Here is a 16,327-nt window from a genome sequence, read left to right as displayed (position 1 = left end):
TTACAATGAATGTCAAATGAACATTATAATTGTATAATTAATTTATTATTTTATGTATATTATCTAATTGTTGGGTTGGTTTTTTTGCTTTAATCTATTAAAATTACATCTGAAAAACTTTCAATTCAGATAAGAAAATGAATTGTGAATTGTATTATACTCTGTGTGATAAATAAATTAAATCAGCATCTGACATTTCTTGAATTGCATGAAACAGCATATATATAAAGAGAGTGCTTGTGAGATAAATATCTTTTGAAATATGTAGGTTTGACAATGAAGTATAATGTGCTTGCTAACTTGTAGTATTTGCTCAAATAACTAATGATGTTGCATTATACAAACAATAAATAATAGATAAGTATACTGAAAGAGGAAAATTAGTCTGAGGTTTTTCTTAAACAAAAGAAGTTTCAATTTTATGTTCAATGGCATAGCTGTTTGAAATGTACAAACATTTAAAAAACATTGTTCTGTACCAATGTCATATTTGATCAAGAATAATCATTTTTCAAGGACATCAAATTTATAATGTTTGTGTCAATGCTGTGTCAGGTTCATATTCTTGTGCATAACTTTTCAAAATATACAGAAATGCCAACCATTTTGAATTTGGCAAGACAGTTATGATATTAAGAACATATACTTCCACCAATATGGTCAAGTGAAATATTTTACAATCTTTTTCCCAAAAAATGTTGCCTGTAACCATCATAAAAGTCAATGTCATATATAAACAACCAATTAATAATCAATAAATTGTCACTTGTTTTAGCTTATGATGGGAAGTTTTACAGAATTTGATGTGTTTGGGAGATAAAGTGTAAGGTGAAAGATGATATATTTTCAACCAGACCATACAGTCAGAGATTCTAATAATGATTACAAATCTTGTTAAACGCTACTAACTTTAGATGACAAGTACCCCAGATATTCCTCAAGTTGGGGTTGCCATCTTGTGAGTATACATCTGAGATACGGTCGTTGAGGAAACAACAAGTTGAACTGTAGATAAAAGCGACAAAACCCTTTCAACATTCATAAGAAATCTCTGCCAAAAGCAGATTCGATTGTACGATTCCGACTATATCATGAACATGTGTTAAAGTTAATGATACCAGGTGTTCGCGAAAAGGTAAGCGTATCCTGCCCCACCGATGTCACAAACACATGCAAAGGGCCCTGTTTCACTAACTGATTGTCGTGATTGTCTTAAGTCTATGTTAAAGTATAGGAGTTACGATAGACTCACATTTTGTCCCAGAAGTAAAGTTATCTTGTTTATAAATATATGTCTACAAAATAAAAATTATAGTCCAAATGGAGCCCAGATAAATGCATAATAATTTCCAAGAGCTGAGACTTGCATAATCATTCTAGGCTTTACATCTGTGTATAATTTGGGGTCAAGACATTTAGGCAAGAAGAAGGTTTTATGGTGAACATTTGGAGGACATTTCCAAATTTGACTCATCAGTGACAAAAATAAAAGTCTGATGCAATTCCCTAGTTTAACTTTTACCATATGTTCCCATGTCTTTTCAGGTCAACAATTGACTTGCCTTTGCGTGTGTTTGTTATGTTTCCCATCTGTATTGCAGGCTATGTTCATCTTTTCATCATCAGTATTTGATAGTGATTCATTAACACATGTTCATTATATAGTCGGAATCGTACAATCGACTCTGTTTTTAGCAGAGATTTCTATTTAATATGGAAAGGGTTTTGTCACTTTTATTAAGTCGGATTTTAGTTTATTCTCTAGGGTCAAGGCGACACTCTAGCATTACAATAGTCAAAGTGCAATGATTGCTTGTGGAATTGGGCCCAGCAGTACATCTCAGAAATATATGCAGACTATGTTGCCATTTAGAAATGTCATGGTCCCTATTGGGCGGTCGGGTAGCCTAGTGGTTAAAGCGTTCGCTCGTCATGCCGAAGACCCGGGTTCGATTCCCGACATGGGTACAATGTGTGAAGCCCATTTCTGGTGTCCCCCGCCGTGATATTGCTGGAATATTGCTAAAAGCGGCATAAAACCATACTCACTCACTCACTCACTCACTCATGGTCCCTATTATCTTTTGCATGTGTTGGAAGTAGTGGCTTAAATGGTTGTTGACACTTGCTAGTGTCATGTTTCATTTTATTTGTTATTCAACAAACAGGACATGAAAGAAGTTAACCATTCGTTACACTGACCATCATCCTGTTAGCGGTCACCAATTAACTTACAATGGCAAGATTTTCTTTATTGAATTGTCCATGCTTATGAAGAGTTCTCAACAAGGTTCCTCGATTTTTTGAGCATGTAAATGTTAAACTGTATAATCCTTTTTTCCACATGAATGTCACCATAATTGTCCACTTCCTGTGGAAAATGATTTTCCATGAACACTGAAGTCAACAAGTTCATAATCCACAAAAATGTTCTTGAGATTGCCTCTTTAATTACCTTTCACATTCCTCCTTTAACAAGTACAAGACTGAAGCTGCATCCTCCTTGACTGCATGTTGCACTGGAGTGCCTATCCTCACACTCAGGAAAACTTGCTTTTTTTATGAAAAAGACAAGACGAATGACACTCTGTATTCCTTTGAGCAAACACTAATGAAAATGAATATCCACTTGCCAACTTGAAATCGTTTGTTAGTATGGGGTGGTGTGTCGGTCCATCTCAATCCGAGGACTTTGCTGCAGGTTTGTCTTCTTGGTTGGTTGAGCTAAGGAATACCCATTTGTATTGTTGACTCGGCCAAATCCATTTTGATGCCCGACCATTCGCCCTAATTCTTTTCTGAAGTTGTCATTTAACCAACCATAAAGGAATGGGTTTATGCATGAGGAACTCATGGCAAATATTTTAAGTAACAGATCAATGAGTTTGAAATATTTCCCACGAACAACACTATGATGGAACTCTGCTGTCAGGCTGAATATATTCCATGGAAGCCAGCACAGAGTGAATGTTAAAACCACAGCGATTAAGATTTTGGTTGTTCTTTGGTTTCGTCTGGTTTCATTTCTTTTAATGGGTCTGTTCTTTAACACAGCACAAATATGAGTATAGAAGAAGGTCGTTAACATCAGTGGAATACAGAACTGCAGCACAAACACTGTGACGGCATATGCCCGTTTACTCTTGTACGAAGGCCAGTTTTCGACACAGTACACTTGATACAGTTTGAACAAGGGCTCATCAATGATCTCCACACGAGTGTAAACCATCAGCGGTATGGCCAAACCTGTTGTTACACAACCAATGACAACAACAACACCCAGCGCAAACACATTAGTCATCCTCTGCGTGAAGGGGAACACGATGAGGATGTAGCGGTCAACAGCTATGCTTAGAATGGATAGAGAGGAGACGAAAATAGGCACTCCAAATGTGGGCATGGTGATGTGACACAGAATAGATCCGAATGTCCACGTGTCTGTCAGCTGGTAGTGAAGCTGAAAGGGAAGGTTGAACACACACAGAGCAATGTCTGCCACAGCCAGGTTGGCAATAAAGATGTTTGTAACTGTATGCAGCTGTTTGTACTTTGCTATCACTATCACCACCACCAAGTTCCCCAGGAACCCGAACACGATGACCACAACATAGAGGATGATGACCACAACCTGCCATCGCTTGTCCTTCAAGATGTCCCAGTCGGTCTGCTTGATGTCTTGGGAGAAGTTGGAGTACAGCTCAAACTGTTGCTGTATCTCCTCTGAGGACATGTTCTCAAAGTCCATATTCAACAGAATATCTTCCATATCCATGTTGAATCTTGATGTGGGAAACCAGTGGCTTATTCAGACTAAGATTAGTAGGGAGCCACACACAGGAGCAACCAAGGGTTCCATAATGCTAGGTTGATATTTTAAAATATTGTCTGTTATTGTTTCATACTCATCACTCCTCTTTGACCCTTGATCAGTTTTTGAAGTTATTCAGTTGGTGATAAGTGAATGAAAGTTTCAATGTTCAAAACACATATCAGTTTTGATCACTATCCAGGAGCTCAGCATGTTCCATGTAGAATCTTGACAGAAATGAGTTTTTAAATGATAGAAGTTTAGAGGACAGCAATAACTTCTTATGTTGATTGAAACTTTTTAACACAATTTGGGATTCTATATGCCAGACTGGAAGTGTTACAGCAAGTCACATTAAAGATTGAATCAACACTTAATAATTCCTCCCTTTTGAAAAATGCTCCAAGAATGTCAGTCAGGTGAGGTCAGTTTGTGGCATCATGCTAACCCTGTGATGTAGAACATAAGAAATCCGTAGCATGTCTTTAACAGCACTTGATCCAAGACCTGTGAATGAACAAGTTGAGATTTGCAGTGACCCAAGACACTTCCATCACCTAACTGTGTGATGTGATTTCAACAGTCCATTTACTTGGATACAATTTGGATTAGTGTAATGTAAGTAGGGGTGCACTCAATATATTGTAATGGCTACAGCTCTATTTGATTTGGCATTAAGATCTTCCTCTGTTAAAAAATGCTTCAATTTTTTAAAGTCCATATCTCAAAATAACAGGCAACTCAGCAGTCTGTATGATAAAATTGCTGGAAATCACATTATTGACAGCGACACACTTGTTCTCTGTTACCCTCAGCTTCAGTATAAAACCTGCTCCAAGATAAAGTGCTGTGGTGAAAAATGAGGGAATGCGAATGAGCCCCTAAAAAGCATAAAAAAATATTGGTGTGGGGGGTCCTTTGGCATCAGTTAAACCTTTCATCCTCTCACTCTCTGATTGACTTGTGCGGTGTTGTGACAATTTTCATATTTTCCCACAAGCTGGGATAACGATTTCTTTTGCCTGTTAACACATTTTTCAATTCTCAACACATTTTGATAAAAGTATATTAAACTTTTCATTAAAAAATGTGATGAAAGTTTTCATCATGTGACTCAAATCTCCAGAGAAATATGATTGTCTTGTTCCTTTTGCAACAAAAAATCAACACACACACATTTGGTGCCAGATTGCTAAAAATATTGTCAATCAAGAGACCCTACCATTCAGCATGCTCAATTCCTGTAATAGAAATCACATTGTTTGAGTCTTGTCTCTGGAGGAATGCTGGCCAAGACCCCTGTGGCTTTCTCCAATGTCAAGGTCACAGAGTTAATGGTGGCTGTGTATTGTGAATTAGCTTGTATAACCTGGTCATGTTCGCCTTCTTTGCAAAGCTCTTATGATTACTGATGATGAAACATTTCCCTCATATGTTGTCTCCCAACATCCCAGCCACCAGAGAAATGGTGGTTTCATGATTGCCGAAGGATTCTGCTTGACTTGTAATCATTCTGTGAACATAAAGAAAGTGAAATTAACATATAAACATTGGATGTGAATGGTAAGCTAGTTGAAGATTTACTTTGACATCTGCATTCAAACTGGAAAAAAGTTTTTTGTTGTTTATTCAAAACACATTTTTACCTCTTTATGTTTTGGTCCCTTTAATAGCATTTTGTTTAAAAGTTGTTTGAAAAAACAAAAACTTTAGAAGTCTGAAAAAGAAACCTTTTTCTTTGTTAAATATATGTTCACGATCCTGAGGTCACTGAGACCCCCTATTTGTTTAAATGTTGTTGGGGTTTTTATATTTATAACACATAGAAGTAGTATTTGTCTTTTTCTAGAGCTTATGTTTGGGAATTAAAATATTTCCCTACTGGAATTGAGGTGTATTTTGGTTCCTAAATCGATACCTGGTTTAAATTGTTTTTATTTGATTTTTTTTTTTTTCAAGTTGTAAATGTTAAAGTATCTAATAAATGCAACTTTTTTCAAAGTTGTCACATTGATCAGAGATGCCAACATTATGCGTTTTGCGTAATAATTATGCTTTGAGCCTAAAATTACGCCATTATGCTGGTCCTGTCCAATATACAATCTTTTACGTTTGTTTCACAAATTATTTACATTCATAAGATATCACAGAGAGCGAATTGTTAATGCACTGGTCACATGACACATTCTACTGGGAACTAATTGCATGTACACCTATATTTCTTCGGAACTCGAAACACCACATTGTCTTTCAGCAATACATTTATCAGATAATGTATTGTCACGTGTTGAATTTGTTTAATGTGTAGAGCTTTGACCATGTATTTCAGTAGGGACGCAATTTGCAGTGAGTTCTTTTATGATCATCATCATCACTTGCAATGAATTCTTGTATGATCACGCGGCACAGGTGGCCCAGTCGTCTGAGGTGCCGCAATTCGCTGTACAGAGTTGCGTCTCTTGGGCCGCCAGAAACCTATGATTGTGGGTTCGAATCCTGGTTCGCCCCGATTATGTTTCTAGGTTTGTCAGCACCATACCGGTGCTCGTGGGTTTCACCGAAGTGGTAAACGTCTGATACCTTCATCACTTTTGGCTTTCCTCCCATATTAAGCTGACACGCAGTGATATAACTGGAATAGTCACTCACTCACTCTTGTATGATCATCATCACTTGCAATGATTGCTTGAATGGGCATCATCACTTGCAGTAAATGCTTGTATGATCATCATCACTTGCAGTGAATGCTTGTATGATCATCATCACTTGCAGTGAATATGTTTGTATGATCATCATCACTTGCAGTGATTGTTTGTATGATCATCATCACTTGCAGTGATTGCTTGTATGATTATCATCACTTGCAGTGATTGCTTGTATGATCATCATCACTTGCAGTGATTGCTTGTATGATCATCATCACTTGCAGTGATTGCTTGTATGATCATCATCAGTTGCAGTGATTGCTTGTATGATCATCATCACTTGCAGTGATTGCTTGTATGATCATCAACACTTGCAGTGATTGCTTGTATGATCATCATCACTTGCAGTGATTGCTTGTATGGGCATCATCACTTGCAGTGTTTGCTTGTATGATCATCATCACTTGCAGTGATTGCTTGTATGGGCATCATCTGTGACTTACAGAATGCCATGAATACTTGTATTATTATCATCACATATGAAACAGGAGAAGGCCTTTTAACATTAACAGAAATGTTAATCCAAGAAGAAATGGATTCATGCATAAGGTAAACAAGGTGATTTCAAATGTCACATTGACTAACCTGGGATTGGCAAATCTAGTGTCCTATTCAGTTCTGTGCTCCTTTTGCTGACGAATCATGTTTGTTCCAAGTACTGTTATGAAGTCCCTGAACACATGATGACTACCGTGTGTAGGATGGCAACCTGGTCATCCATTAGGTCAACAGTTCACACGAGGAGCTATTTCATTGCTTGGACTGCACAAACAGTCATTAACAGGAAGCCCGATTGTTGGCATATGTGTGAATTGATCTACACAAATATCCAAACAAAAGTCACAGAATTCATGTGACATAGATTTGGGCAAATGACAAAAATTTTATTCAGTATTTATGTAACAATAATTGAAGTCAAAATCAATTTGAAATAATGTGAGTTAGGGAATGTTATTCAGCAATATTGCTGAATGCTTGTATGATCATCATCACTTGCAGTGATTGCTTGTATGATCATCATCACTTGCAGTGATTGCTTGTATGATCATCATCACTTGCAGTGATTGCTTGTATGAACATCATCACTTGCAGTGAAGGCTTGTATGATCATCATCACTTGCAGTGAAGGCTTGTATTATCATCATCACTTGCAGTGAATGCTTGTATTATCATCATCACTTGCAGTGATTGCTTGTATGATCATCATCACTTGCAGTGAAGGCTTGTATGATCATCATCACTTGCAGTGAAGGCTTGTATTATCATCATCACTTGCAGTGAAGGCTTGTATTATTATCATCACTTGCAGTGAATGCTTGTATGATCATCATCACTTGTAGTGAATGCTTGTATGATCATCATCACTTGTAGTGAATGCTTGTCAACTCAATTTATTTTATCAAAAACCTCCTGACGCAAACAAGCATTCATTGCAAGTGATGATGATCATACAAGCACTATTACAGCTATATCATGGCGATGCAGATAACTGACTCACGGCCAGGTAAACCAGTGATTGATAGAATGGGCAGCAATCCTTGTCGTCCAGGTGGGATGACACAGAATCAGCCATGTGACACATTATGACAACCTGTTCTCAATTTAGTTGAATCTTACAACAAACATGGGATGCTGTGGACCAGGGTCCTGTTGCTCAAAGCAATCTTAGTGCTAAGACAATCGTAACTCTCGTACTTTAACACAGACTTACGATAATCGTAGCGCTAAGATTGCTTTGTGCAACGGGGGCCCTGTTCTGTGGAACCCCCACAGCTCCAAACATATGGTCTCTAAATTGAATTTTGTAATTGGGTTTTAATGGTCAAGTAGGGGTACCAAGAATATATCCATGAATACTGACTATCAGTCTTCAATGTAATAACATGTCAGATAATATTTGCACAAAGTTTTCTTTTTCATCACCTACTGCTTCCGTTTAGGGGATACAGGTGGCACAGACAGGCTCTGAGGCAAAACCCGCGGCGTGTTAGTCTAGTGGTTAAAGCATTCGCTGGTCACTCTAAAGACATGAGTACAATGTGTGAAGCCCATTTCTGGTGTCCCCTGCTGGCTGTTGCTGGAATATTGCTTAACCCACTCTTAAGATGCCACAATTCACAGTGCAGAGTTAGTTGTGTCCCTTAGGCATGCCAGGAACCTATGAACCTTGGTTTGAATCATGATTTGTCCTGGTTATGTGTCTTGGTTTGTCAGGACCATGCTTATGCTTGTTGGTTTCACCAAAGTGGTAAATGTCTAAAGAAGTTGCTGTCCATAAAAATTCCACATTTAAATGCTGTTATACATGCAAGGCATTTGAGTAATTGTAGACTTGAATAGAACAAGATTTTTCTAATAAGAGAAAAACTCAATTCATTTTATCAAAAACTACCTGACACCAACATCAACAATTTAATCTCTTAATATACAGCTGAAGGAATTGGTCGTTGCAGAAACCTGTATTATTCACTTGAGCTTGTTATTGATTTTTGTTCTCAACAGTGACAATCTGATTAATAGGATAAAGTACACATAGATTAGTGATGGTTAAAGAAGTAACTAGAGTCATTAAAGCATTTATTATTTATATATATCTTGACAAAGGAAGGACTGAAATGCGTCAGTACCCTCCATTATTTGTTTGTCCTTGTAGCAGAGCCATTGTGTTCTGCAGCCTCCTCATGTCTTTACTTTATGCATGATTTACGAAGACCAAAGTATATTTGTTCATGTCTTCCATGATCACTAATTGTAACAAGAAGGATATCCGAGTTGGTGTTCTTTCGGGGTTGCTGTTGCTATTTATTGAAGTTGATCGTAGAAACAGTTGAGTCATGTCTTCAAATTGATTCTTTAAAACATTTTTAGCGTGTTACATGTTGAAAATGACTTGTAACAAAGGAATGGGATAACAAGAAAAACAAGGCAGTTTTTCATGTCATTAACAATAATCCACTGTTAGATCAGTGTAACAAATTCTTTATGGTTAATAGTAGGATATTTTGCTTCAGATAAATTCAAGTAATAAAATTACTTTCAAGTTTTAAATTCTCTGTTCAATTAGATCTAACACTGCTGCTGCATTTTATTACAAACATTGTGTTATAAATTCACTCATGTATCATGTACATATGCAGTGTAACAATTAGGCATTTTTAATGACTATTACAGAGGAAAATTGTCTAACTAACAGAAACATTAATGGCCAATTGTAGTTGTATTAGTGTCTCAAAGTAGCTCTCTCACAGCTGATGGCCTTGTAACAATACAATTGTGCTCTTTAACTTGAAGTAGAAATGTCAACAGTTCACACCTATCTAATTAGTTTGCCTCATGGTTGAAGTTTATGCAAAATGAGAATAACAACTAGCAGTATGTGTTCCATTTGCAACAGAGCATCTAAGGAAATAATGACACCTGGCAGTATTATGTCTCACCTTGCAATAATTTTCTTTTTAGTCGCTAAAAAGACAATTCTATTTTGTGATGATTCAGCAGTTCTCTGAAATGCTCAATGTAGAGATCGAAATGTTTGTTTGAAAGAGGTTTCTAGTCAAGCTGATTGCCTTATAAAGTTTTAAAGCTGGAAGACAAAATTAGCAATCAAATCAAAAATCTCTTTTTTGAATATTCAGAGAAGTGATTCAGCAATAATTTCGAAAGAAAGTCTTGTTCGATAAGAATGATAAAATGAACACACAACATTGACTTCTTGCAAATGGAAGTGCTAAAGCAAATTAGAATTTTCCACAATTGTCAGAGAAATCAATTTCTGCAGTTGCCAATGGTGTCAATGTAGAATTTCTCCTAGCTTGTCACAGCAGTGGGGAGCGATTCAAAGGAATCTAGCCATTAAGTACATGATCTAAAGGTATGCATGCCTTCGTCAGCTGGAACAATTTTCTGTTCCAAGAAGCAAAGCAAGTTCTTTCACATGTAACGGAAACAGAACTGTTTACCTACCTAATCATCAGGCTTAAGTAATCCTTATCTTTTTAAAGTGCGAGCAAGCAAGTCTGACCAAGTCCAGTTGCCTATCAATTTGTTTTCCTTGTGACTGAGATGAGATTGGTCAGCCTAAATCAATACATGCTGGTCACTGCATTGTCTGGCGTCCACCGTCACTCTTACTACATGTCCACTCTTCTGGACAGGCATGTTCTGTCTTAATCACTGGTGCTGGGGCAGTTCTCAATTACTGGACATGCAAGGCCAGTGCTGTATCTCATGCCTCCTGATCTTATTAGATAGGCAGCCATTGCTTCTCAATGAGATTTCATATGGCTGCGTCTTCATTTACAAGTCACAAATAGAGAGAATGGGTAATAAATAGGCTTTTTATTCTGTGGCTTTATTTCAGATGTTGCGGGGAAACCGAATCATTATGTTGATTGGCTTAGTATTGTCATCATTGGGGAAATGTTTGTTTTGAAACTGACTTTGTGTTTTTAAGATGTATAATATAAGGGTAACGTTATTTTTCAGGGCATTATCATTTGCAGAAGCTCGAGGTCTTCCATTAACAGGAAGGAGGGCAGCTGAAAAGACCGAGGGCTTCTGCAAATGATAATGCCCTGAAAAAAGGTGTTACCGTTATTATAGCTAAAATGGATGGAATTTGTTATCAAATAAAAAGAAACAACAATATCGGTTTTGAAACATTTTCTACAATCGACACCATTGTCACTGACCAACTTTTAGAAATATGGAAACGTCATAGAACAAACCAGATGACGTCACTATTGAACATGACTTCACCTATCCCTATCCTATGACGTCTCCTAACAACGGGCGTGATAATGGCCCGTCGTCAAGCAATATGAGGGCTTTAGCAAGTTACAGTGGCCCGCTCATTTTTGATAACATGTGGGCGGTTTCATGATAATTCTATCCATTTTAGCTATAAAATCACATTAAGATGGGGTAGGCAATGGTAAATGAAGGTTTTTACGAGTCCTTGAAAGAAATTGCCTGAGAGCATTCATAAACATAAACTTGAACATGTTCATGCTAAAGCATAGTATAAGTCATTTCAGCTGCATTGGCAAATAACAGCCATTACGGATTAGGAAAATTCAGAAACGATATTACGTTATCAATATTGTTAATCACCAAATATGGTCCCATAAACCACTGGTATATAAAGCAACATCGTTTCCGCAAGTGATAACGAGGACTTTACAGTAAAAGAGTTTAGAGGACTAATGATGACTTCAGGTAACCTGACAAACATGATGCAAAGACTTGCATTTTTATACTGTCAGATCAGTATAGGCCCCCATTAACCCATATCAGAATCAAAGCACCATATCTCAACATACAGTTGACATTATGTCCCTTGGAACAGAAAAACAAACCGATTTGTGTATTGAGAAGCTAATCACCCCAAAATACATCACTGGTTGCGTTCAACTCAGAAGTGCTTATTTTCCAGCCTTTTATTGGGTTTTTGATGTGTGAGAAATTGTTTTCTAATGTTTTGAGAACTTTGGTTGTAATATTCCATCGATTTTAATCGCTTTGGATAATTGTGTTTTTAGAATTTTGGCTATAATTCGAACATAATTCTTCCATTTTACAGGATAGGATAGGATAGTATTTTTATTGTTGTATCCACACAATGAAGAGCTTAAAGTGTTTGAGTACTGGATTTTTGTCTCACTTCTTGATTTTCCTGTCAGCCTTTGTAACATTTGTTTTGTTTTGAAGCGCTTGCTGTCTTTGATATTGAGTTAGGAATAAATGCCTTCCTCCTCTAACGGAATATGCCATGTCTTGAGGAAATCATTTTTTGTTTGAAGAATAGTTTTTTATGTATGTCCTGATCCAAGTAAACAAGATACATGTCACAGGACGGAACAAGAAATCTCTTTTGTGTGTCGGTGTTGTCAGTGTTGAAAGGCCACTCATATGATGAACGGGAATCAGCTGTTTTAACAAGCACTCTAAGCCCTGAATGTGTTTTACAAAGGTGTGGGGTGGATTTGAATAGATGTAGGTGAGATGTTTCTCATCAATATGTTCCAGCTTTTGTGGCTTTGTCTGTTTATCAGTGCATGTTTAGCTTGGATATTATGGAATTTCTGTTGACAAAAGAGAGAATGAGTCTAGTTTAGTCTAGTCTAGTGCCTACCCACCAATCCAAGACGAGTAACATTTTTACAGGATCAACTGGCTATGTACTCCTATGATACTGGTTAAAACCACGTTTGTGTACTCCAAACATTTTCTTGGATTTATTCTGTTTCAATTGGTATTTTCCAATACAACAACTCCACACATGATGAAAACATAACCAGAAAAATGGCGTAAGGAGTTGACATTGTAAAAGCATTGCTTGACCTTCATCCTGTAACATGTTGATGAAGATGATATAATCCTCTACTTGAGGCTGATGTGACATGGCAGTTGCAGTAACAGCAGCTCTAACAAGAGAAGAGAATCAAGAATAATTAATTGTACAAAAACACCCACTTGGTACAAAAATAGAGTAAATATATGGTCAGATTTCGAGTCATGCAGACTGTTTGGGGTGTGGGGGAGGAGGATGGGCTATGCCAACTGTGTCTGAAGTTGTCACTAGTACAACAATTGCAGCCTGTTATCATGCTTTGTTTCACAGATCTGGTTACCATTCTCTGTCAACTAAAGGCGTCAATAGCGGTAATCTGACCGTTGTTGCTGTTAAAAACAGTGAGTTGTGCGATCTTCTGATTAAAACAATATTAAAAGGAATTTGTAATAAAATTTATGAAATAAGTTACAAACATAAGTCCAGATATACAAAGAACACTTTTTATAGCCAAACTGTGTAATTACATGATTAATTTGTTGACATGGTATTTCCGGTGTTACATGCTCAAGGTAATGTCTTTCCATTGGGGGAAAAAAACATCAAAACTCATTATTGCGTGTATAATGCGCACCCCATTCTACACAGCTGTGGTGGTTTTTTTTAAAAAGTGCGCTCTATACTCCATAAAATATGGTAGATTAGGAATCACTTACTTATCAGTGTTTACCTGTGAAGTAATGGTGGACATGTTGAACACCCCTGCATCTGTTCTCCTGTGCTTCACATTTGGTTTGGATTGTTATGTGAAACGTATGTATGGTTCATTTAAAGGCAGAGCAATTCCATTTTTTGTTTACAGATGCAAAATAGAAATAAAATTATTATCCAGCTTGATTTGATGTTAACTTCAAAATGACAGCAATATTCCAGAGAGTGACCTGGAAGTAATCAAGTCTGGGTCAGACAAGCCAGTGATTGATATTATGAGGAACAATCCACGCCGTCGGAGTATGATGACACACAATCAGTCAAGTATCTGACAAGTCGGACCACCCGATCCATAAAGCCACCTCTTTATCATTGGCATCGGTTGTGGGGGACCAATTAAAACTTGGAATCCCATGGCATACCACAAACCAGATGTTATAAAGCATATGTATCTATAGAGTAACTATGTTGATACCTATCTCCAGTTGACGTAATTAGTACCGTGATTGAAACTGAGATGTTGTCTCTGTGTATTTGGCACTTAACTGCAACATTAATGTTCATGATCGATTTGAAAACGAAGTAGGTTTGAGGGATTTAAGGCCTTATATTGTTTGGTTTGGTTTAAGACACCGACCGACAAACATTTTTTTTGCCAACTCTATTTTACAATGAGGTGAAATGGAAAAAACCCAAAAGATATATATATCTACTGTATCATAAGAAGTGCTGAATGATGTGTGTAAAAAACTAAATCAATTATCTGATGGTATTGTTTAGTGATCGTACTTCCAGATTGGTGTGAACGTGTTTTTATTCAATAGTAGCAGTACTAATCTGAAAGTTGGTAGTTTTTCTAATTTGATGTCGACATTTTTTATAACCAACTTATAAAATAAAATTAGAGACCAAAGACAAACTGGTTGGGGGTGACATTTTGCCAAGGTCCGACATACACAATCATCAAAACTCTTTTTTAATTTTTATTCATCCTTTGAACTATTATGATGCACTGTTTTGTGATGTGTTGCCAATGCTCAAACTTTGAAAACATTCTGGTTTCTGTGCACGGTAGTCATTGAGTTAGCTTTGAGGTTAAGAAATAATGAATACATGTTTCAAATATTTACAACTGTAGACATTTGCTAATGGTCAGTGTGTTATCGTCCGTATAGTAACGACTATGTCCCATGACAATTCCAACAGTACTACCAGTGTAATTAGATGATAATTTGTCATGGAAACCCTGAGAATAAAGTTTGAAGTCATTTTAAAGTTGGAGTACAAGGTAAGGATAAGATATATGGATGAACAACATCTTTAGTACTGGAGCGACATTTAGGTGCAGGTTCTAACGCTGTTATCAAGCAAATGAATCAACCAAGTAAGTAAAAGATATATGGATGAACAATTTCTTTATTACAATTAGGAGCAACGTTGCTTGATAACGTTGTTAAAACGTACCCTGAAATGTCATTCCCAATTGCAATGGCGAAGTTATTCATCCATTAATCATATTTTTACTTAATAAAGTTATGTAAAAATAGTTTGCCTTTGGTAATGCATTTAAGATATTTTATGAATGATACCTTCCTGATTTTAGTGTATTTTCATTTTCAAAAGTGTAAATATTTTGAATTAAAACATGCAAGAGACAAAAATAATCAGCATTATCGCAAAGTGATGTCTGGTGCTGGGCATGCATGCTTCCAGCATATCTTTAGTGATAAACACCACAGCTCTGGTCAGGTGGACTTACTCTGATGAAGTTAACCAGCTTCTAATTTTGGTGTGGAGCCGGTGATTAGCTTGCTTTGCCTTGTAACAGAGTGCGTAGCTTTCTTGGACACAACCAGCAGGAATCTTCATGTTCACAAATTTAGGCACTTAGGACCTTTAATTGCATTATTGATTGTTCCATAGGAAGCATGTCTACACCCCATAGGGTTAGGGCAAATCTCCTGGGTCTAGATGCTACCCATTTAGTGTCAGAAATTAAAAACAAACGTCAAACAGCCTTGTCATATCACTAATGTTTAGAAAATTGATTAGATATTAAGTTAACCTCAAGGACCTTGTTCTTCCCTTAATATTTGATGGTGTCCGAGCTGACTAGGTTGGTCTGTTATCTGCTGGGTCTTACTTTGAGACCTAACCTGTACCCAGATACCAAGATCTACATCACTTTGTCCTTCCCATCCAAAACCCACCCACCCACTCACTCACTCACTCAACCACCCATCCACCCACTCACTCACTCACTCACTCACTCACTCACTCACTCACTCACAAACCTATCTCAGTGTTATTAAACAAAACAAGCTCATGGCGATTACATTTCAGAAAAAAAATCAATTTTTTAACTGGGTGTTTTTTTATCTTTATAGAGGCACCTGGTGATTCACTCAGTTGCATCCATTAGGTATCCCTGGACTTGGGATTCAAATCCCAGGTTTGCCACATGTATGATCCTTTGCCTTGTGCTTGTCAGTTATGGGTTTCACTGAAGTTTACAGTGATTAGTATTCCGAAGAGTTGCGGCATTGAGATATTTCCTCAAATATCAGCTGGCACACTGTCAGGATTTTACCGGATGCAAAGTATTGCATCATGTACGCATACAAATTAGGCATGGACGCAAATAATTCACATTGTGAGTCCTATGGGATGCAAAAATGTATGTCAGTTTGAATGATAAAATGTATCAATATTGTACATTCCTGTAACATTTCTATTGTAAGAAATATACCCAATGTGCAGGGTGTCAGTGATTGATTTTCTATCGGCAATAGACCTCCTGAGCAAATGCAA

The 16,327-nt window shown here is 37.0% G+C and overlaps 2 protein-coding genes across 4 annotated transcripts in view; one reads left to right on the top strand and one right to left on the bottom strand.

The window, feature by feature from the left end:
- Positions 1–16,327, top strand: part of LOC139442943 (cleavage and polyadenylation specificity factor subunit 2-like) — a 233,717-nt gene that overhangs the window by 50,049 nt on the left and 167,341 nt on the right. The gene's annotated exons all lie outside the window — the stretch shown is intronic.
- Positions 720–16,327, bottom strand: part of LOC139443375 (neuropeptide Y receptor type 6-like) — a 28,221-nt gene continuing 12,613 nt past the window's right edge. Inside the window, exons 2-3 of one of the 2 annotated variants that reach the window (XM_071224364.1) lie at positions 5,031–5,321; positions 720–4,315 (exon numbers count right to left, since the gene is read on the bottom strand). In XM_071224364.1, the coding sequence (XP_071080465.1) occupies positions 2,651–3,772 (1,122 nt within the window). In that variant the 5' untranslated portion in view covers positions 3,773–4,315; positions 5,031–5,321 and the 3' untranslated portion in view covers positions 720–2,650. Of the gene's footprint in view, positions 5,322–16,327 lie in introns of both variants that reach the window. The other variant, XM_071224363.1, reaches the window with a different exon arrangement.

The sequence above is a fragment of the Haliotis cracherodii genome, unplaced genomic scaffold, assembly GCF_022045235.1.
Source record: "Haliotis cracherodii isolate W230 unplaced genomic scaffold, xgHalCrac1.p SCAF_5, whole genome shotgun sequence".
Taxonomy (NCBI): Eukaryota; Metazoa; Mollusca; class Gastropoda; order Lepetellida; family Haliotidae; genus Haliotis; species Haliotis cracherodii.
Note: the sequence above shows the minus strand (reverse complement) of the source record. Positions and strands in the feature narration are given on the sequence as shown.